The sequence below is a fragment of the Lissotriton helveticus genome, chromosome 1_1 (genome assembly GCF_964261635.1).
Source record: "Lissotriton helveticus chromosome 1_1, aLisHel1.1, whole genome shotgun sequence".
NCBI classification, from domain to species: domain Eukaryota; kingdom Metazoa; phylum Chordata; class Amphibia; order Caudata; family Salamandridae; genus Lissotriton; species Lissotriton helveticus.
In genome coordinates, this window is record NC_136057.1 from 2,011,197,286 (window position 1) to 2,011,219,562 (window position 22,277).

Consider the following 22,277-nt stretch of genomic DNA (forward strand, 5'->3'; position numbering starts at 1 on the left):
TGATGCACTAAGGCATGTGCCAGATATGGGTAATAAATGACTGTTTCATAGAACTGTTTTTAAATAAAAACAGGCATAGGGTTAACCAGAAAATTTGCATTGATCAAGTTTTAATTTCCATATGAACAAGTAATGTTTTGAATAAAGGTGGGTGGTAAACTGTTCTGCCGGCGGAGTTCACAGAAGTTTGACACTCCCCACTCTGCTTGGCTTGTGGAGTTGCACTGTGCATATCCCTGGGTCCAAGCTGGGGAGGCATGGTGAGCAAAAGAACAATAGATTTAAGCCAGATCTCTTAACTGGGGGTGAATGTTTGATTTGTTGAGCATTCCATCCATCATTTGTTTGCACTGCTTTTTTGCCCTAATTCGGATGGGTATGCCAAGACTTGGGTCCCTTGCTCTCTGTGCCTCTGGATTCAAGCTAGCCTGGCTGATGAGGGGTGAAACCCTGAAACTGTCCCAGGATGCTTGTTTCCAGTCCCGGGTGGTCCTGGCTTGGCAGTTCGGGCTGAACTGATCCCATGAGGAGCAAGGTCAAGACTAATTTGTTTATGGCTGGTGCCAAGCTGGGGTGGCATTATGAGCAAAAGAACGATGGATTCAACCCAGATCTCTTGACTGGGGGGTGAATGTTTGATTTGTTTAGCATTGTGTGCCTCATTTTTTTTCGCAGCATGGAGCGCGGAGTTTGGCAAAAACTCTGTCAGGCGCTGCGTAGCGGAGTTTACCGGGACCCACTCCTTTTTCCCTCCCTTTTTACAAACCCTATCACAGTGCACAGACTCATTCTGGTCTTTGCACTTCCATGTCTATGTATCACAAAGCAATGAATACCGGAAGAGAACTACGATTCAGGGCATGCCATCGCCTGGCACGCCTATTTAGCTGCTGGTCGCTGTGGGAGTGTGTATGCATGCTCAGATGTGACAGCAGCATTATGGCTCCTTTCAGGCACTGCTGGACTGAGTGCTGTAGGGTGAAAAGGCTACTGCTCATGTTGCTCATGACTACCCACTTTTCTGTCGTCCACCTTATAGCATTCAGACGCTGTGGTTTGTCGGAGTGTTTATGAGTGTCAGGGTGCTCAGCCAGGGTTTGCAGCAGGTGGAGAAGCTTACAAGGCTGGGCTTGGCTGATAGTCTAGAAGAGGAAAAAAGCACCGCACACTGCCTGGACATGAAGATTGCTTCATATGTGCTTCCAAGGTTATGTGTTAATTTAAGTCATTCGGCATCATAGTGGTTGCTTCAGTATGTGAAGCTATAATCCGTAGTTTCACAATACCTCATTGGGGATATTATATTATATACAATATGCTGCTGATACTCATTGCAAGCTTTACCTAGAAATGAATTACGGTTGATTGGCCAGGACTGGCCTGCATAGCAGACTTCGGCTTTTCATGGTGTAGTAACTTGCACTACACAATTTTCAGTCTTTCTATGAGCTGCAGTCATACAGCGGTCGGTTCCCCAGATTTCCAGTAACCATGGCCTGAAATGGGTTAGTTGATTAAACTTTCTTCTTGAGCCAGCCAGTCACAATAGCTTTATTTCTGCATGCTGGAGCCTTTTAGGTATTCTCTATTTATGGAAGTTTGAGTGAGCATTTGACATGAACACCAGGAGAATGTTTTTAACCGGGGTAAATCGATAATTTATATATTAGTTTGAATTATAACCAAGAGTAATCCTCTTTATATCTTGTCAACTTACGTACACCATTATTATTAATTAATATTTTCATTAACCAAAGTTATCCGTGCTAGATTAGAACTTATGCTGCTTTCTTCAAATACCTGAAATATCTCCTCTGATTGATATATTTCTCATTTATGTCACTCTCATAATTTTTCTGTTAGAGACACCTGCCATGTCCATTCAATGCGATGGGCCTTAAACAACATGAGACCAGCTGCATGTTTTAAGTCTCTTCAGGGGTGTTTTGTCTCAAAGCCTATAGCCGTCTGCATAGATCGGAAAATTCTGCGAAACAGACTAATTCAGTTCCGTAGCTCCACCCATGGGTGGAACTCTGTGGAATCTGTGGGAGTACTTATATCACGCAGTGGAATTTTTACAGAGTGAAACTCCACGAGCTCTGCCCAGGCCTAGTTTTGAATTTCTGACAAAGGTATTTTCTTTGCTTCTAAAGTCCACCGTAGGAAAAAAACTATTTGTTATGCAGGACACACTGTTTTTGTTGGCCAGGACTTATTACACACACTTTAAAGTAAGAAGTCTACCAAATTTACATAGCATGGTGTTAAATATGTGTAATGCCTGTTACCTGATGAATAGGTGTGGGAGCCCACCTTACCACACCAGATTTCTGAACTTACCTCTCGAGCATTGAGAACATAGCATCTAAGAAGATGGAATAGTTAGCAGGGAAGCATGTCATGAGGAGTACGAATTGGGATACAGCATGGCTCGTAAATAGTCCAGTATGTAGAAAGTAGTATAAATAACAAACGTGAATGAATATGCAGGGGCAGGACTTTTAGTATAAAGCGTGAAAGCGCATAGAATGTGGAGGGTGTACGTTATTATGTCTTTGGAATAGGAAGGAACATGGACTATGAAGGGGTAGCATCTGCAAAGGAGTATATACATGGAAAGTGTATGAAATTTGAAGAGTGTGGTACTTGGAGTGGACTATAAATGGGAAAGAACATGGAATACGAAAGGGCTGGATTTGAAAAGAAGAATTAATGAGCAAGATCCTAAAACGTTAAGTAAACATATTTGAGGCTAAGTACTGATGATGAAGGAGCATTGTCTTTCAAGGGGCTGTATCTAGATCGGAGAATGAAGGTGGAAGGAATATGGAGTATTGAGGGGGTAGAATGTGAGGAGGAGTTTGAATGGTGAAAAAGCATGAAATATGAAGGTGCAATATGTGGAGAGAAGCATTTTTGGGAAAAGGGCATGTAATATGAACATGAATATGTGAGGATGACTGGAAGATGAGGGAGCATTGAATATTTGGGGTAGTCTGTCAAGTGTATTATGAATGGGGAAAGAACATGGACTATTGAGAGAGGAGTAGGTAAAGCGCAGTATCAAAAGGTAAAGAGCATGGTATGTAGAGGGGCGCTACATGTAAGAAATGGATGTCAAGAGGACCATGCAGAGGGAAAATGTAGAATGCCCAGGAGGCAAGTCTGTGTATAGAACTGTGACTGGGGAAGCCGGTTAATATCCAGGAGGGGGAATATGAATAGGGAATAACCATGGATATCCACAGTCTGTGGAGAGAGATATGAACAGAAATGCAATATAGAATTGAGAGGAAGCCCTATGTGAATAGGTCCACTGGACATGTAGTAAGTACACGATGGTAGAGTGTGCATTGTGGAATAACAAGAACAGGAGAATGAATGTGAGTGAAAGATCACATGATATAAAGGAGATAGATTTGTATAGATAAGCATGAACAGGCAAAGAACATTGTATATACAAGAGGAAGGTCTGTGCTGAGGATTAATATTGTGAAAAGACCTTCTAATACCCAAGGCATAGTCTGCAACCTTTTGAGAAAAGGAGAATAAAACAATATATCCAGAAGGCGGGCTGGTGATTTTAATTCTATTCTGGTGATATTAGCTGATAGCTAATATTTCTCATTCATATTATTACCATTCATATTATTATAATATCTTTGTTTTCTTAAACCCTACACAAATTCTACTTTTCATGTGTTGTCTTAGATATCGATTTGCAAACCAAAGCAAACATATGTCTATTCTTCACATGCTTCATCATTAACTGCTCTGATGATCAATGTTGCACAAGCTACACTGCCCTGAAATTGCTAGCAAGTACCAACTAATAATGTTTAGTTTATTGTCAACTAAATCTAGCCACTGCAAAACATTGCTTTCATTGAGCCAAACCAATTTGGGTCTGATTTCTGATGGAAGTGTTACCGGAGGACACAAGTGGAGAATGAAGAATAATTATAAATAGGGTATGAGAACATAGTGCCCTTGGTTTAATTTTACTTGCAAATAATGCATATTGCAGCAGTCAGAATGTACAAAACATAAATATGTGGAATGCAGAAGAAACGTTAAATGTTTTTTGGATGATCACTGCATGGTACTCACCATTGGGCTGCAAATGCAAAAATACATTAATATCTACTCACTTCATCCACTTCAGGTTCCTGGGCCTGAGCAGTATGAACGACAGGGGAATCACAGTCTCGGATATAATGCTCACAGTAGTCATGGGCTGCTCTGGGGTCATCTACGATCAGAAGCTGCTGGATATCACCCTGTTGAAATAAAAGGAAGCATGTTGAACTGACACTGTACATATGCGTAAAATGGTGTCCTGATCACTTGCAATGTCGAGGCAATGGAACCAGACATCACAGGGGCATATCTCCTCGAGCACATATGTCATCACATGTAATATAATGCGCCCTGCCTTAGGGCTCTAAGGCCTGATGTAGGGGTGATGTACATATAGAATATGCAGAGTGCATGAGCATGGCACAAAGGGAGTGTGTCATGTTGTGTTTTTAAAATGGTTAGCACCATTTCATACATCCTGCAATGACAGGCTGTGTGCAGTTTTTGTGCGGGTCCTCTGTGGGTGTGTGGGTGGCATATTACATGCAGCAGCCCATAGGAACCCTTTTGAGTGCCCATGCCCTGTTTAGCAGAGGCACCATTTACTGGGGACATGGGTGCCAAAGTCCTTGTCAACTGGGTTACAATTAGGCATTTACCTGTTTTAAGGGAAAGAGCACTGGCACTGGGGGGCTGCTCAGAGGCAACCCAGTGCACTTTCAGTTGAAAAGCATCAGTACTAGGGGAAAAAGTGGGTCACTTTCATACAGGAAGGGCCACTGCCTTACTCAAAAACAATCATTTGAGGCTTTTCTCTCTGTCCTCATGTGCTGCAGAATGCACGTAGAAAGAAGAGGAAATGATGAGAAATAAATTTTTTCTCCTTGTTGCACCTCCCCTGGGAAGGTTTGGAATTTTTATGCATTCCCATGTCTTCCACTCATGGTAAATCTGGGAATGCGCCAAAATCCATGGGTAGATGCATGGAATGACTCTCAGGGGCAGAGTAACTCAAGGCAGTGCAACCTTGCATTACTCCATATTTACCAAGCACCACAGGACCACACAACATGGTCTTTCTTTGCTTGATAAATGGGACTTTAATGTTGTGTATCCCTTATGCTACCTTGTGTGATACAAGGGCATGGTAACACTGTGAAAAATCTGGCCCTGAATGTTTAAGGTTTCCTCAACATGTTTCAGTCCTAATGGCATTATTGGTACAAATAGAATGAAAGGGTCAGCTTAGTTTGCAAAGATGACATACAATGAGATAGAAGAGGAGAAAGCACCAAGTAATCTTAAATAGGCAATGTGGCGGTGCTCAATTGATACAGTAGACTTGCTTCTGACTGTTTATGCAAAATTGCATCTAAAGACCTTATTATTAGTTCATGGCAAAATCACGATTACTGTGCAGAGATCAGAACTATAAATAATGCTGAAATTACCATATGGGGTAATTGTCCAGGGCTGCCATAGTTTCTGCATGTGGTAATTACCCGGCCACCCAAATTTCTCATTATATATTTCCGTAGGTACAACTTGCCAGAATTTTTCATTGCACATATACCAAGAACAGTGTCAAAACAAGGAATTTGTTGTCTTAAATATGTCATTTAAATGGTATGTCACATTTGCCAGGTGATTACATGCATTATGAGGTATTTACTTCACCCGGTAATCACTACACCTGTGAGTTCGTTATTTGCCATAGTCTGACACACTCATAATCAGGGTCTAAGAGCGACATGCATCAAGATTTTTTCAGGTCGCAAACAAGCCAACTCGCGGAATCGGCCCGTTTGCAACTGGAAAAAGCCCTTTTCTGATGCATGAACCCATTACCATTCACAAATTAGGTAATCACAATTTTTTGCGAATGCATTTAGGGAATAGCAATTTGCGATTCCCTAACGGCGATGCATCAAGTCTTTCCTAAATGCAAACTGTGCATTTAGGAAACTCTAATTACCATCAACTTCAAGTTGATGGTAATTTGGGCATTCTTTGAAAAATGCACAAAAGTGCATTTTTTAAAGTGATATGTGGCGTGAGCATGTGTGTGCACCACATGTGTGCACTTACCTTTTTGGGGGGTGGATCAGGGGGGCCTTAGGCCCCCTGGCACCCTTGGACATGCATTCACAATTTGCAACTACCAATTTGGTAATCGCAATTTGCGAATGCATTGCCATTCATTCCTAAAGGCCTATAGGCTCAAGAAAATGAATGGAGTGACTTTATCTAATAGCGATTCCCAAATTGCTAATCACTAATACTTAGGGGTCGATTCCAATTCGGGAAAGAAATTGTCCGTACGATTCTTTTCCGGAGCCCTCTCCGTACGAATCGTGAGCATGCCGTACGAACCGACGAGTACGATCCGGACCGGGGGATTCGTACGGTGTACGTCAGGTAAGGGCGATTTGTACGGAAAAGCACACATTCACATACACACCGTACGGTGCATACACCCCATGATCGCAGGGGTATGGTGCGTACCCCTGCGATCATGGGGTGTACGCACCGTACCCCGCGATCGCAGAGTGTACGCACAGCGAACATGGGGCATGGTACATACACCCTGCCATTGCGGGGTACGGTGCGTACACCCCATGATCGCAGGGGTACGCACCGTACCCCTGCGATCATGGGGTGTACGCACCGTACCCGGGGGGGGGCGTTCCATACCTGTTTCGAGGCGAACTCTGCTTCTCCAGACGTTTTCGGCTCCCGTAAAAAAAGCGCCATACGGTGCGTACCCGACACAATTCGTACTTGCTGGGTCGGAAAAACCATCCGCGAACCGTATGCATGTGGCGTACAGCGGGTTCCGAGGGAGATTCGTACAGGGATTTGATTCGTATGGACTCTGTACGATTCGTACGGAGTCCTGCTCCTGGTACGAATCGTACTTCATCGTACGTACGGGGGATCGTGCAGGGTACGATTTGTACGGGAAAAACGCTCCGTACGGCTATTCGGAGTGTTTTTTCCCGAATCAAAATCGACCCCTTAATGTTGGGGAATCACAATTAATTTTGCGACTCCTACATGCATAAGGATTTGCGATTCCCAAATAGCAATTCCTTAAAAATCGCTAACTAGGAATTGCAAATCCTATTTTTGATGCATGTGGCAGTAAGTGGTTTAATTTGAAAGGACACACGTTGAAAATAAATAACACAAAGTAACATAACAAAGCTGTTTCCGGAGTTAAATCTATTGTAGTATCTGGAGAAACTCACTAAATAACAGGTCCATGATATGAACCAGACCTACTCACAAAAATTCTTTCGATAATTTACAAGCACCAAAATACCCTATTTTGTATGCAAATTATGGCAAAATGCATGGTAAATGGAATTTTATAGTAACAGGGCCATGCTATGAAACAGACCTACTCACAAAAATTAATGTTTCTTTAGATAACTTACAACTTACAACTCATTTTGTATACAAATTACGGTAAAATGCATAGTAAATGGAATTTTATAGTGACATATTTTAGACACTAAACTATTTAGGTGGATAACTCAATCTCGCCAGATTAATTGGTTATATTGGGCAATACAGCAAAAACCGAGATCCACTTGTGGGCAGCGACACAGCTAATCATCAAAGTGAAGTAACAGAATTAACTTGGGAACAATGACAATCAATATTCACATTTCTAAGAAAGACTACAGATTCAATTCACATGATTTATCATTCTAGGATTTACAATTCATATTTAGTTGTTTAATATAATTGCTTTTTTTTGTGTGTTCCGCATGTAGACATTTTAGATCATCTATTTCTCTGAATATTTGTTTTCCCAATAGCTAATTTGTCTGGTAACAAAGGAACAATTTTGCATAAAGGTGTTTGTCATAGTATAGAATGCTCTTCATCTAAATATATTTCAGTGCTGAAATATGCATACAATGTCGAAATTTTTGGCTATGCCATTATATTGTAAGTGTGACTGTTTCAATGGAGAAAAACACATATGGTGCAGTAGGAAACAATATTCACCAGTACTTGTGCACTACATCACAAATTAACTGAAATATAGAAAATGTACTCTAGAATGCATTTTTCCTAAACTTAAAGGAAAACCATAAACTGGCTTTGTGGCTTGTAGGAATCCGGTTTATACAGCTAGTACAGGGTCTGTTGTAAAAGGAAATAATATATCAGGTCTCAACATTTAGTAAGAAAATCTATGACGCCAGTATATATTGCAGAACTTTACATTCTTTGAATATATAGTGTAGCTTTATAACATGGCAAATTGCTTTTATTTATAGATTATACTTAGGTGTATTCGTCTTCAAACCCTAACTGTAAATAACACTGTGGCATTTATGGAGATTCAGTCTACACTGAGCTAATTGTCAAATTAGTAAACATTGTAAAAGCTAAAAGAGAAATAGTAGCAAATTGATAATGTTGCTTTCTGAAAATGTGCAGAACTATTATGTTTCATAGCTCTTCTGTACATAGGACAGAAACATCTATAGAAAAGCATAAGCAAGGAGAAATATTTATCATTAAATTGTGGAAATTTCATCAAAGAAAGTACTTGGATTTCAGTGTACTTTTCATTGTAACGTTTGTGAGAGGACCACGTTAATTTAGTTACTTCATTGGTTGAATTGAAACCTTCCAGAAATAACTGTTCTCTGTCATGAAACTGTGGAAATATGCAGTTATATATAGAATATTATATTTTATTACTTTGCAGAACTTTATCTACAAAGCAAAAGGGCAGCATCTTCACCACCAAGAAAATGCACTATTACCACAAAGCAGATATCTCCTAAGGATTACCTGATGCAAATGTATGTAATTAAACTTACGGTTAGTGGAATGTGAGAAAATAATGAATCATTTGATTTGAAGAAAATCCTTGCATGTCTAATATTTTAGAATTTTTGTTGCTTGAAAAATTCTGTCACTGCACAGGTATAGCAAAGAGATATGCAATGAGGAGATGGACTGAGTTCCTCGGAAGAGAGTGAGGGGAGAACAGCCAACACCAATGGTAATAAAATGAGGCCCAATGAGAAATGATATAAAGTCATGGACTTCTACCAACTGCTCCTCACATTAGCCACTCAACAATAAACTCGTTAGATTTTAAAAGTGAAATCCCATGCCAGAATTCAAGAATATCTACTTATGTATTTATTAGTGAACGTGGCAATCCCATATTCATTAAAAGTACCGAACCACACCAAAAAATTAAGAAAATGTGCATACTTTATCTATTTTTATAATTTGTGTAGTACAGATCTTATCATGTTAACAGCCGGTCATTTGCTACCAAAGACCTGATGAGGAACAGCAAATAAAGTAGCAGCGCATCACTAAATACAGAATACCTTCTTTTCTTGGAGTAGGATCAAGAATGAATATGAGGCTGCAGGTCTAATGTTGTCTAGTCAAGTCAAAAGGATTCAGAAGAGGTAGGTGTTGAAGACTTTATGGAAGACGGGCAGATCACAAATTATTTGAAAGACTGTGGGGACGTTGTCCCAGACTCTGTGGAGGAGAAGAGGAAGGTCTCTTTCAGGATATATGCATTTTCTGTTTAATTTAATCTGGGCAAGCTAGATTTTTTTTTGATTAGCCTCCAGCCCACTGGATTGTGGATTGGTGAGTTTATTTTAAAGATTAGGTTATTGGGATGCCCTTTGGTGAATGAACCACTGTTTGTATTACATTTCTAGAAATCTTCTTCATATGCCGGAAATCATGTTATTGCCCTGATATCACCCCTCCATCAATAGCTTAGAGCCTAAAGTGAAACCTTATGATTTTGCTTGGTGAACTATTACCACATGAAAGTGAAGGTTAGTGAAGTTAGACTGTTCAGGAATTATCAAATATGATAAGAAAATAAAGAAGACGACAAAGAGAAACTGTTTTTGTTGTTTTTGTTTTAGATAATAGACAATTTATTTTTGAATGGTGTTCCAAGGAGGTTTTAAAGAAGAGGTGTTTACTAGCTAAACCAGGTGTCATCTGTATATTGGATGAACATGCATCTACTTTGCTTCAAATCCTTCTATATATAATGGATATAACAGTAGGTATGATACAAATATGATAAGCTTTACAATGGAGCCTCATATTAATGGAGTAAATATTTCAGAGCTCCCAAAAAGTAGATTTACTACAGTGCCTCTGCCTTACATCATCTCAAGAGACAAGACATAACACCAAACACACTTGCCCTCTTTGACAAACAGTGCTAAGAGATCTATCAGAATTAATAGATGAGCATTTCCATTATTTGAGATTTGAAGCCATAATTATGCTCTTTAAGAGTAACAGCTCTTTCACGAGTTTGGGGCCAGACTGAAAGGTATTCTGTAGGCTGTGTTTGGAAGTATGAATGAAATGATCAATACTCTTGGAGTGCAGATTAAGCTTTTCAATTTCAAAGACACATTTTCCAGATTTCAAGGTCACTGAAATAAGGCTCATATGTGGCCATATTATGCTTTCCCTCGTGGGGATGTTTGTGAAGAAGTTTCTTCAATCTTTAGCAAATAATGTGAAATTATTGGAACTGATTTCCTCTGAATGAGGAAGTGTAGGCTTTAAGGGTTTGCACTGCCTTTGATCTTGGAGAAGTGTGCCCTAGGGGGACAAAAAACTTGATTTGAAAGTGACTTGTTTTCAATGTGTTGTGCAAGCATGTATGGAATTGTTAGACATTGTAAGGATAGGAGCAATTCCAGAACGTCACCATAGTTTTATAGGCATTTTTATACGGTATGTATTACCAGATCACTTCTGTATATTTCTGTATCATCTTGCATATAGGTATAGTTTGTAGCCTTTCACCTTGACTAGTTCCAAATCACGGAGAGCAGCCAGGGAGCTCCACTTAAATAAGCATACTGAATCAACAATGCTCATGACATATAGATTAGTGTCCACTTTGTTTGTTTCAAATTTAAGAGAACAACTGAGATATCTTCAAGATTAATATCATTATATTCTCCTTTGAGAAATGTTTTGGTTTAGACTGACTAAGGTCATGTTTTGAATGAGTATCCCAGACGCCAAACTCTAAATCAGTTCTGATGTAGTGAATTTAAGGGACAGAAAAGATGTCCGACTCATCAAACTGCATGAGTTTATTGGCAGTTAGGATACCTGCAGTGTCTAAAATAAGATTATGTTTTATGTTTAATTTGTGGATTGGGAAGTTAGTCAACTTAATTAGATAATGAATAAAGTAAATGTTTTAAGTGATTGTCTCAGTTGGATCAATCCATCAGATATATAGATCACCCATCAGATGTTCAGGTCACCAAGGAATTTCAGTCATAGCAGTGAAGCATTATGATTCTGATCAACTTATTGTGGTGTCCTGTCCAGGTTGGACAGGGAACTGGATGGTGAGAGGAAATATGGCAGCACATGGTTTAGAAAGTAGAATGTTAGAGATATGGAGATGAGTTTGAAGCAATGTAATGATGAAGAGTAGGAAAATACGAAGATCAGGAAAGACAAAGAATCTCTGTATAAGTGTGTAATGTTTAGCTCAGAGTCAAGACTCCTTTCCAGCACTACTAGTGTAGGCATAAATATTACTGAAAGCAGTTGATTTTGCTGTAATATGTTTTGCTTATCACATTGATTATAAAGTCTACTCACAACTGCATCATGATATACATGTGGATAGAGTAGCTATCTTCTGTTAGTGAGGTATGTCCTTTGCCTGCATGAACCTCAGTACTTAGTGTTACAAATATAATACTATCATCTCATCTAAGTGAATGGTAGTGCATTGGATGCAGGGCATGAAAAGTGTTCTCGTGCATTAGTGTACCATATTTTATAATGTGAACTTGAATCAGGTATGCACACACATCTCTGTTGTTGCTTTCCTGATTCTTCACCCTCCCTAACTCACCTCAACACATGCTTGCTGGAAGTGGGTGTGATGCCTCATGCTATCCTCCTATAGAGCAGATGCCCCAACACTGCTGTGTGTGTGTGTGTGCTTGCATGCACATGCATGTGTGTGTGTGCGTGTTCATGCTCAGACATGCTAGAAGGGTGCAACAATGCTGACTCTGTGGAAGGCAGCCAGAGTAAGAGAGGACTTTTAAGACATAATGAGAAAGGCCTCCACCAGGGTGTCAGTGATATAGACTTCCTCTGTTCTATAAAGTATGCCTCCAGAGTGAGAAGCATTGGCACCAGATCATCCTCAGCATCAGAGGGTGTGCTGCTGAAAGTCGGGGTCATTTGTCTCCTTCTGCAATGCTAAAGTGTTTCATATGTGCAAACAACAGCACAGTTGGAAGATTGTGCTGCTCTGAGCACATATTAAGTGGTCTGGGCCCAAAAGGTTTTGTTTGCATCAAAAATTGGCAAACAGGGAACATGTCTTATCTGCAAATAAATTATGTTTTTTTGATTATGTTCAAAATGGATAATTAAAAAGTAACCAAATATAAACTTAAATTATTTAAATGTGTGCTTCAGTGCTCTGTTTCAACAACAGACTAGCCGGTATTCTGCTTAATGGAGAGATAGGTGGAAGCTCGTGCTAATTGCTACTAGTGCAGGACAAGCAAGGACAAAGCTGGAGACTATGCAAGTTGCCAAAAATTAAAATGGTAAGTTCTTCAGCTGGGCACTCTTCCCCCAACTACAGAAGTAGTGTAAGGCACCTACAGGCTCCCACAGAACAAGGAAGGGGGCAGGAGCAAAACATTCTCACCTTCAATTAACAACATGGACCTTACCCCATCTCCCTCGATGTTGATGTGCAGCATGTTTCCTTATATTGAGGAGCTGTCTGAAGTCTCCTTGTGTTCCGAAGGACAGAATAGTCTCCACAAACCTGACAGCTCTGCCTCTGCTCTGAAGCCCCAACAGAAAAGCTGGAACCCAGCTCCTTCTGTCAGACTGTCAAATTCCTTTCATTGCTAATCTGTCACAGATACTCCTTCTCAACAACTTCAAACCCTATCCCCAGGTCTGAAAGGAGAAAGGCAATCTAATTTTCTGACTACCTTTCTGGATTGCGGCTTCCTCAGTGACACCTTATGGGTGCCTCGTCAGAAAAGAGAACAGCCTTAAACAACCAACTGGCTGATGGGTTAGACTTTTATCATTCCCTGTGTGACAGGCTAATCCAATCAGACGGTCTCTAATCATGAGTGCCTCTCTAGTTCCAGGTCATATTTCCTGCATATTCACTGCATGATCAATTCCTGTGAGTAGGGCTCTCCCAATCTCTGTCCTATCCCCAGAGAGGAGTCTCTGATAATTCCAGGCCAGGAGGCCCTGATCATCACCCAGCAGAAATGGAAGGGGTTGTCCCGGCAGAAGGAGTCTTAGCTAAATACAGATGAGGGCAAGTTCCTAACCTAACCCACCAAGCTTCTACTAAGCAAAGAATGTGCAGGGCATCGGGAGCTGGAATGTCCAGCAGAAGAGATACAAGCTTGACTCACATTAAACATAATGGCTCATCATCCCCAATCAGTGAACCCATTATCTCTCAATATAAACATTTCATATAGCATAGAGGCATAAAGAACCCAGGTAATGGACACTGCACAGCCTTCACCAGGAGGGAACTGGTAGACAGCCCCTCCGAAAGAGTACAGGTCCCCTAGAGTATAGATTCATAGTGCCACCACTGTCAGTCTACCACAGCCTGGGTAAAGAGGACAGTGCCACTGTCCGCAAAAGAGGGATGCACTATACATGCCCTCTTGACCTCAGAGCCAAGTTCTAGGGTCTCGATCAATGTAAACAGGAAAACCCTCAGTGGACATGTCTGTTTGTCATGTTCCCTGAGGTAGACATCAAGAAAGAGTACTTTCAAATAACCTTGCCATGAGATCAACGTAGGACAGGGAACCATGCATTTCAGAGCCATGCAAAAAAACTCCACTCCCAAACAGCCTTAACATATTCTCTGCTGCTATCCATAGTAGTAAGAACAACTTTAATCCAGTGCATGGGGAATTAGGGGACAGGTGTACAATGCTCATTAGAGATCATGAACCATATTGCAATTCACAAATTCACAGGGTTTGCAACCTCAAATGAGATCTTTACATGTGCAAAAGTCCATTTGCAACTCACAAAAGGGCTTTTGTAACCCCTTCCAAATTGGTAATACCGTGGCATAAAGAAGTGCACCTGTATGTTAGCGGTTTAGAAAGTGATGTATCAGTGGTTTGTGACAACAATTGCTATGTCAATCTACAAATAGTACTTATATTTATCTTGAAGCTTAGAGTAATCACCCAGAGCACAACACATCATTGAAATATCTAGTGATGGTAGCATCCTAAGCCAAACTTGAGCAAAACATTTTTATCTGTTACTGGGGCAAATCTAGATGTCTATTCTTCTTTAATACAGAAATTGTCACAGTCCTGAATATCGAAATATTTCGGAGAAGGGATGCCAACAATGAGGAAGCAAGAACACTCTACTATTTTTTGTCACTTTGCAAGAATGGTCACCAGACGTCAATTTCAGCTGAAACTCCAAATTCTTTTCTGGAACACTAGGGGCATGCAAACAAACACATTTGTTGTATCAATAATTATATCCTGTGCACATGTGTAACAGGGATGATGTATCTATTTTCAAGTAAATTAAGCTATCTACAGCACATATACTAAGTCAAGTTAGTGCATGCTACAGATAGAACAGACAAACTAGAGTGGCTATCACTGGTCCATGGTTCTGATGTTTGTTTTCTATCACTCATGGACTAAGCCTGATGGCTACTGAGTCAATTGAGTGCATACACTGTACACAGCATGATTTTCAGACCAATGGATATTAACTTTTTTTCAACACAGAATACAGAAACAGGTATAACTTCAACAAACAAACAAATGATGAAATATTTTTATTCACAACAAAACAAAATGCAAAAATAAAAATTAGAATTTTAGCATATCACTGTTTATTTTGTTTTGAATGCATTTACTCTTTTTATCGGCACATATTAGTGCTTTAATTCAGGCCAGTAATTATCCATACTAGTTTATATTTGGCATACTTGCTCTGCTCCCACAAATCAAGCTATGGATACCAACTTAATTTTTAACCTCCAGTTTCGCTTTCTTTACCATTCAGAGCATTTTAAAATTTAAAATGATCATTTTTAATGTAAATACACTTCATTAAAAGTCTCCTACTATTTCATTTTCTAAACAGTAGCAATCGTTCGAGGTAGGTGTCACTGACCCCAGGGGGTCTGTGGACCTTAGTTTAAGAATGACTGCTCTAGACCAAAAGCTTCAGCTACAGTATATATCCAGTCAATGTGAAAAATGATTTTTTGATCCGGCCCCATAACCAAGATACTTAGGAGAGATATCAAACAACTTGAATGTGCACATAACAGATTTAATCACACTATGAAAATCAACCAGGAAAAAAACATTTTGCTTTTATTCTACGTTTTTTAATAAATATTCACACAGTGAAGGTGATTTCTGGCTACATCGAATATGATTCTGTTATGAAGTACAGATGGTATTACATTCAGTAGCTCATTGAAGGTAAATAATGTGCTAAAGTTGTTTAAGCTGAGAAGGTACCAATGTCAATATACAGCTGTTCTATGTCTCACACGCTGTGAAAAGGGGTGTGGTACAGTACAGCATACTCTTCGAGATCAAGAGTTGCTTTTTCATTTCCTAACTTCCCTACACTCAGAGGGAAATCCTGGCAAAATCTACTACTTTCAGAGTAAATCCATTAAATAATTGTAATTCACGGCAGCTCCTGAAAATTATTTGAAGCAGACCATTTTAGAGTTAACCATGAGTTGGTTGCTTTAACCATACAGACTAAGAACCTCTAATTAAGGACAGTTGGTGGGCTACTGAGAAAATGAAATGTTTTATAATTTCATTATTTAAAACGTGTTTTGATTGCACACAATAGGTCAAAGCAAAGTTTATACATAGGGTCTGATTCACAATTGTCTTCATGCCTTCTTGTGATTTAATCCTAATAATTCTGGATTAAAAAAATGTGCAAGTTGCCTTATTTTGTCCAGAAATCACACATGCTTAACACATATCATGCAGAATTGGATGGGCCTGGAGTGTATGCTAGTTCATTAAAGTCAGCAACGGTTAAAGTGATCCTTAGGGCATTAGCCAATTTTATTTTCAAATTGAATACAATTTTTGACCATACTCATTGTCAACTTTGCATGTTATGATTCAAATAAGAAAGTTATTGCTTTCCTAACAGATAACTACTTCAATACAAAATAATCCATATTTAGATGGTCCCTTCAACTCTTTTTAGAGAATGATGGTCCTAAACCCGAGTCTCCAATTTGAAAAACTTCTAATAGCAGCTTCATGGAAAAATCAGATTTTATTTTGACTAATAAGGAGAGGTTATCAAACCAGCAATGCTGATTTCTGAACAGCAAAACCATCTTGGCCAAGAAGGCTTGCAATAATATGGTTCTCAAACTGGATCATGAACCAAATTATACAGGTAGTACTATAAGTAATGCTTTCAAAAGTCCTATATGAACACTCATCATGCTTTACATTTCTTAGAAACGGGTCAACAGATTTGCAACAAGCCACAAAATGATCATTCAATGGGGTAAAAACCTTCTTTACCAACACATTTGCTTTAATTATATTGCACAGGTTTTTGCTCTGTGCATGATAAAGTTTCTTCCATACTACGAATGGTCAAGTTCAAGTTCGTCAGAGTCCTATAACAACATTTAGTAAAACTTTTTTATGGTAAATAAACAGTTTTTGAGAAATATTCAATTGGACCAAAAGATATTATCAATCAAATAAATGTTTTTCCTATGTAACTGAAACTCTATCATAAATTCACAGTCACTGTCGCTGACACTGTAGACATATATTATTTAAAAATGAACAGAAAAAAGTAATATCTCTAACCATGAATTATGATGTCACAAAGGCCATAATTATAATCTAATGAATAGTCATTATCCCATTCTCTCTGCAGAATACTTCTTGGTGCCATACACACTGCAATAGCATACGTAACAATCAGTTGCTAGAGGAAATTATTGCTTGAAGTAAAACGTCTTTGCAGGGTATAATATAGTAAAGCATTCACTGTCACTTGATATTTGATGGAACGTTATTTTAGTAATGTATCCTAAATTGTACATAAATGACTTATTTCAGAAGGTGAAAGAAGGAGGGAGTACATTTAAGTAGGAATTATTTTAACAATTTTACAGGAATCCAACACGGCAATCTGTGGACTGATATTGGCAAGAATTATTTGAAAAGTGTACCAAATATTAATGCTCCATGCTTACTGCATCATACCTGCACTCAATGCATTAAGCGCAGTGTGCAGAAGAAGTGGTTGCTGTTGGATGGTAGGGACAAAATTGCGGCTGTCTTTCTATTTACCACTGCACACTGTGGAAGGTTACACGTGCAGTTGGCGTACACTCACATTCTGTCAGTAACTGCATCCCCTGGGTAGAACTATGGAAGTAAAATAAATGGCCCGGCAATGACTTGGAGTTAGATTGATCAAAATGACTGGGGTAGTTGGATAAATTGCACCATTTGACCACTGATGACATTCCATATCCACACCAACCCAAGAAATACACTACGGGTCACGCTCATCTACAGACCACCAGGACCTCGCGCTCAATCCACTACCACTATTACAGAACTCGCCGCTTCCCACGCCTTCACCTCGACGAACTACATTTTGCTCGGAGACCTAAATTTCCACCTTGAGAACCAACATGACCCCGACTCAACACGCTACTTGCAAATCTCGCCAACCTTGGACTCAAGCAACTGGTAAACACTCCAACCCACATTGCAAGACACACCCTGGACCCCATCTTCACGGGAGGATCAAACATCCGGGTTACCAACACCACCCGGCACTCCTGGACAGACCACCACTGCATCCATTTCACTTTCACATCCAGCACCGCACCCAAACAAGCCCCGCGCCCACCTCAATGGAACTGGAGTAAGGTCACCAAAGACCTCCTCAACACCACCCTCCTCCATGATCCCCCGTCAGCCACCGCCGACACCAACGCCGCTGCCAAAGAACTCCATCGGTGGATCTACAGCTGCTCCCACACACTAGCCCCTCTCTGACAGACAAGCACCAAACACCCTCCTAAGGCTGCCTAGTTCACCACCGAACTCCTAGAGGCCAGGCGCACCTGCAGGTGCCTCAAGAAAACCTGGAGGAACCAGAAGACCACTGAAGCCCACACCGACCACAAAGTTGCCATGAAGAACTACCACCAACTGATAAGGGACACCAAAAGAATCTTCAACGCCAGTGCAGCCAACACAAGGGAACTCTTTAACGCCATCAAGCATCTCACCAAACCCACATGTGAAGCCTCTGACATCACACCCTCCCAAGATCTCTGCAACAAGCACAGCACTTTCTTTCACCAGAAGATCATGACCCTTTACGACAACTTCAATGAACCAATGACTGCCTTCACCCCGACGGCCACTACCACCGCCAAACCCACCATCTTCACCTGGAACCCCACATCCATCGAACTTGTCAAAACCACCATGAAGAAAACTCCTTCAGGAGCCCTCACGGACCCCTGCCCCCCTCACATCTTCCACAGAGCCTCCACAGCCATGGCTCCCATGCTAGCCCGCAGCATCAACTACTCCCTGGCCTCCAGCACCTGCCCCATGGTCTGGAAATGGGCAGAAGTGAATCTCCTCCTCAAAAAACCTTTAGACAACCCTACCGACCTCAAGAACTACTGACCCATCTCCCTCCTCCCCTTTACTGCCAAGGTCACAGAAAGGCTCGTGAATGCCCAGCTGACAACCTTCATCGAAGATAACTGCATCCTGGACCCCTCCCAATCCGGATTCCGCAGCAACCACAGTACCGAGACAGCCCGTATCGCTGCCACCGACGACAGACGGATGCTGTTCGACCAGGTCCACACCGCAGCCCTCATCCTCCTGGACCTCTACGCAGCCTTCGACACCGTCTCTCACCGCACACTAACCACCAGGCTCCACGACGCAGGAATTCAGAGAGATGCCCTCAACTGGATCCAATCCTTCCTCTCTGAGAGAACAAAGAGGGTCATGCCCTCCCTTCCTCTCCGAACCCACCAATATCATCTTCGGGGTCCCACAAGGATCTTCTCTGAGCCCTACTCTATTCAACAGTTACATGGCACCCATTGCCACCATCGTCAGGCAGCACGGCCTCAGCATCTTGTCCTACGCTGACGACACCCAGCTCATCCTCTCCCTCACCAGCAACCCAGAGGACACTAGACTCAGATTCCAGGAAGGATTAAAAAACATGGCCACATGGATGAAAGACAGCCGCCTCAAACTCAACTCCGTTCTCATCTTCGGACCACGCCTCTCTGCATGGAACGACTCCTGGTGGCCTTCCACCCTCGCACCCCCACCAACCCCTATGGACCACGCTCGGATCCTTGGCATAATCCTCAACTCTTCCTTCTCCATGAACTGCCAAATCAACGCCATCTCCTCCACCAGTTTGAACTGCCTCCGGATCCTACGCAAGACTTTCAAGTGGATCCCCCAAGACTGCAGAAAGACCGCCACCCACGCACTCATGACCAGCAGGCTTGACTACGGCAACGCCCTCTTCGCCGGAATCAACAAATCACTACTGCTCAAAGTCCAAACCATCCAAAACGCAGCCGCCTGACTCATCCTAGGGATCCCACGCCACAAACACATGACCCCACACCTGCAAGAACTCCACTGGCTCCCTGTCAAAAAGAGGGTCACCTGCAAACTACTCACCACGCCTACAAATCCCTCAACAACAGCGGACCCAAGTACTTCAACAACCGAATAAGCTTCCACGCACCCAAGAGAAACCTCCACTCAGCAGACCTCGCCCTAGCAGAGGTCCCCCGTATCCACTGAAGCAGAGCTGGAAGGAGAGCTTTCTCCTACACCGCAGCCACAGCATGTAACACCCTCCCAGTAGAAATAAGACACTCACCGACACTGCAGACCTTCAGATGGGCTCTCAAGACCTGGCTTTTCGACTGACCTGAGCAGCCCAGCTCTTTTCCCTCCCCAGCGCCTTGAGACACTCACGGGTGAGTAGCGCGCGTTACCAACCCCTGATTGAATGATTGATTGATTGATTGCAGGGTTAACCTCTTGATCCATGCTTAGTCCCTAAACTGCTTTATATTTTCTTTTGAGGAGCGAGTAGCGAGCACAGGAATGGAAACAACAGAAGGTTCAGCCCCTGCTTTCATGACCCTGAGACTCAGGATGGCAAGGTTAGTGCCAGGGGCACCAAAGGCAAGCCGGGAATAGCACTTAATACTTCTGGTAGTTGGTGTCCATGTTCAGGGCGAGCAGCTTCTAGACACCTCCTTTGGCATCATCTACTAGCACTGGATGTGCCTCTGGGCTAACGAAAAGCATACCTCATTAATGTGGCAGTAGTCTCGACATATTTTCAAATGTAGGGTCAAGTAAAGGCTCAAAGTACCAACCTCTGCAAATGTAAAACTGTTATTTAGTCATCGCGCTAGTTCTTGGCCCACTACATAATATGTGCCGTAGGACTTACTTTTTCATTTGATTATTAAAAATGTCAATCAAATTAGACAACTTCAGGAATAAAATGCGATTCTGGGTTTCATGAGTTAACACCTAGGAAATCCTAATGATATGTAGTCAGTACTTTAACCCATTCCCACACAAACAATACAGGTTGCAGTGACTGTCAGACACAGGAATAGATGATTTAAGACACATTATATTTATAGAAGCTTAAATATTGTCCAAAGTGTGTTAGTTAGTTCTCATATTATTTGAATTACCACTTTGTGCCACCATTTTTAAAGAAGCTTGTAATAACAATCCACCACAGCACAAGCATTATCCAAGAGAAACCATTTCTCATTATAGCTTGCACAGTTGAAACTTTGGCATGACAGCTTACATCAGGTACTAACTTGCTTGCTTAGAAATTAAGACGCCCTGAATAGGGCAAAGTGAATATGAAATATACTAGTTATAGGTTCACTCTCAATCGTAGCTCAAACCATTGGATGATAAGCTGCAATGAGGAATTTGAAAGACAAGTATAATATAATAGGAAGGAAAAATAGGGGATAGGAGTCCCCTCAGCATTATACAATGCTTGTTGTGATGTTGGAATGAGGTAGTACATTTTGCTGTTGAGGTATTACTGCAGATGATATTACGATTTAACATACTTAGAGATAGATCGTGATGGTCTCAATTCCTCCTGCCTTTCATTTTGAAAAAATTGTTACAATCAAAGTCAGTAGAATTGACGAAGATAAGTTAATAGAAGAGATAGTTGAGTCTCGGGATGTTGTTGTGGTCGTGACATAAATAGATATTGGTAAACTACTCCTTTACATTCAAGTAGAATCTTACACTATATAAGGTTTTATATATGCTGCTAGTTCTCATGAAAAAAAATTCAATAATAAACTGCTATTATGAGTAAGATAACGTATACTCGTTTTGTGTTGGTATGCATGTTTTTGTGAAGGAACCCACATCTGATGCCAGATAAAAATACTGGTGGTGTATTTTATGAATGAGCATTAGAGGGCGGTGTAGTCAATTTGAATGCTCGTGTATGTGTTGCTGAGGGATATCAAAGAAATGTTCATCTCTGAAAAACGAGTAAATAGAACAATGCCCATACAAAATACATTTTCTAACATTTCTGGAATGATGTCCATCATCTTTGAAGGCAGACAGATTGTTTCAGAAAAAGGGGGAGAATATGAATATGAAGAATGATTTGCCACAAGACTATAAAACATCTACATATTCCAATTGTATGTTATCTAGCCTATCTTGGCAATTTGCAAGTCCATATATACCTGTATGAGTAGCATATGAAATAATGGCAAAATGGCCTGTTAGATGTGCAGGTCTATTGCACATAATACTGCCAAATTAGTGGATCTTATCGTACCCAGTGTGTAGGTCTGTGTTGTATTGCCACTGTATTGTTATGTACCACTGCTGATCTGTGGAAACTCTGCTGTCTCTCTTTCCTTTTGAGCAGCAGATGTAGGATTTATCCACAGAGGGTCGATTGGTAGGTATTGAGGGAACAACAACCTGTGAGACTCAGAGAGTAAGGAACAGTGGGACCTA

General features: G+C 41.0%; 1 protein-coding gene across 3 annotated transcripts in view; it reads right to left on the bottom strand.

Moving 5' to 3' along the window:
- The window catches only part of COL11A1 (collagen type XI alpha 1 chain), a 393,245-nt gene that overhangs the window by 262,472 nt on the left and 108,496 nt on the right, over positions 1-22,277 (bottom strand). For all 3 annotated transcript variants that reach the window (XM_078644690.1, XM_078644705.1, XM_078644698.1), the window contains exon 5: positions 4,155-4,283. In XM_078644690.1, coding sequence (XP_078500816.1) covers positions 4,155-4,283 — 129 coding nt within the window. The remainder of the gene's footprint in view (positions 1-4,154; positions 4,284-22,277) is intronic.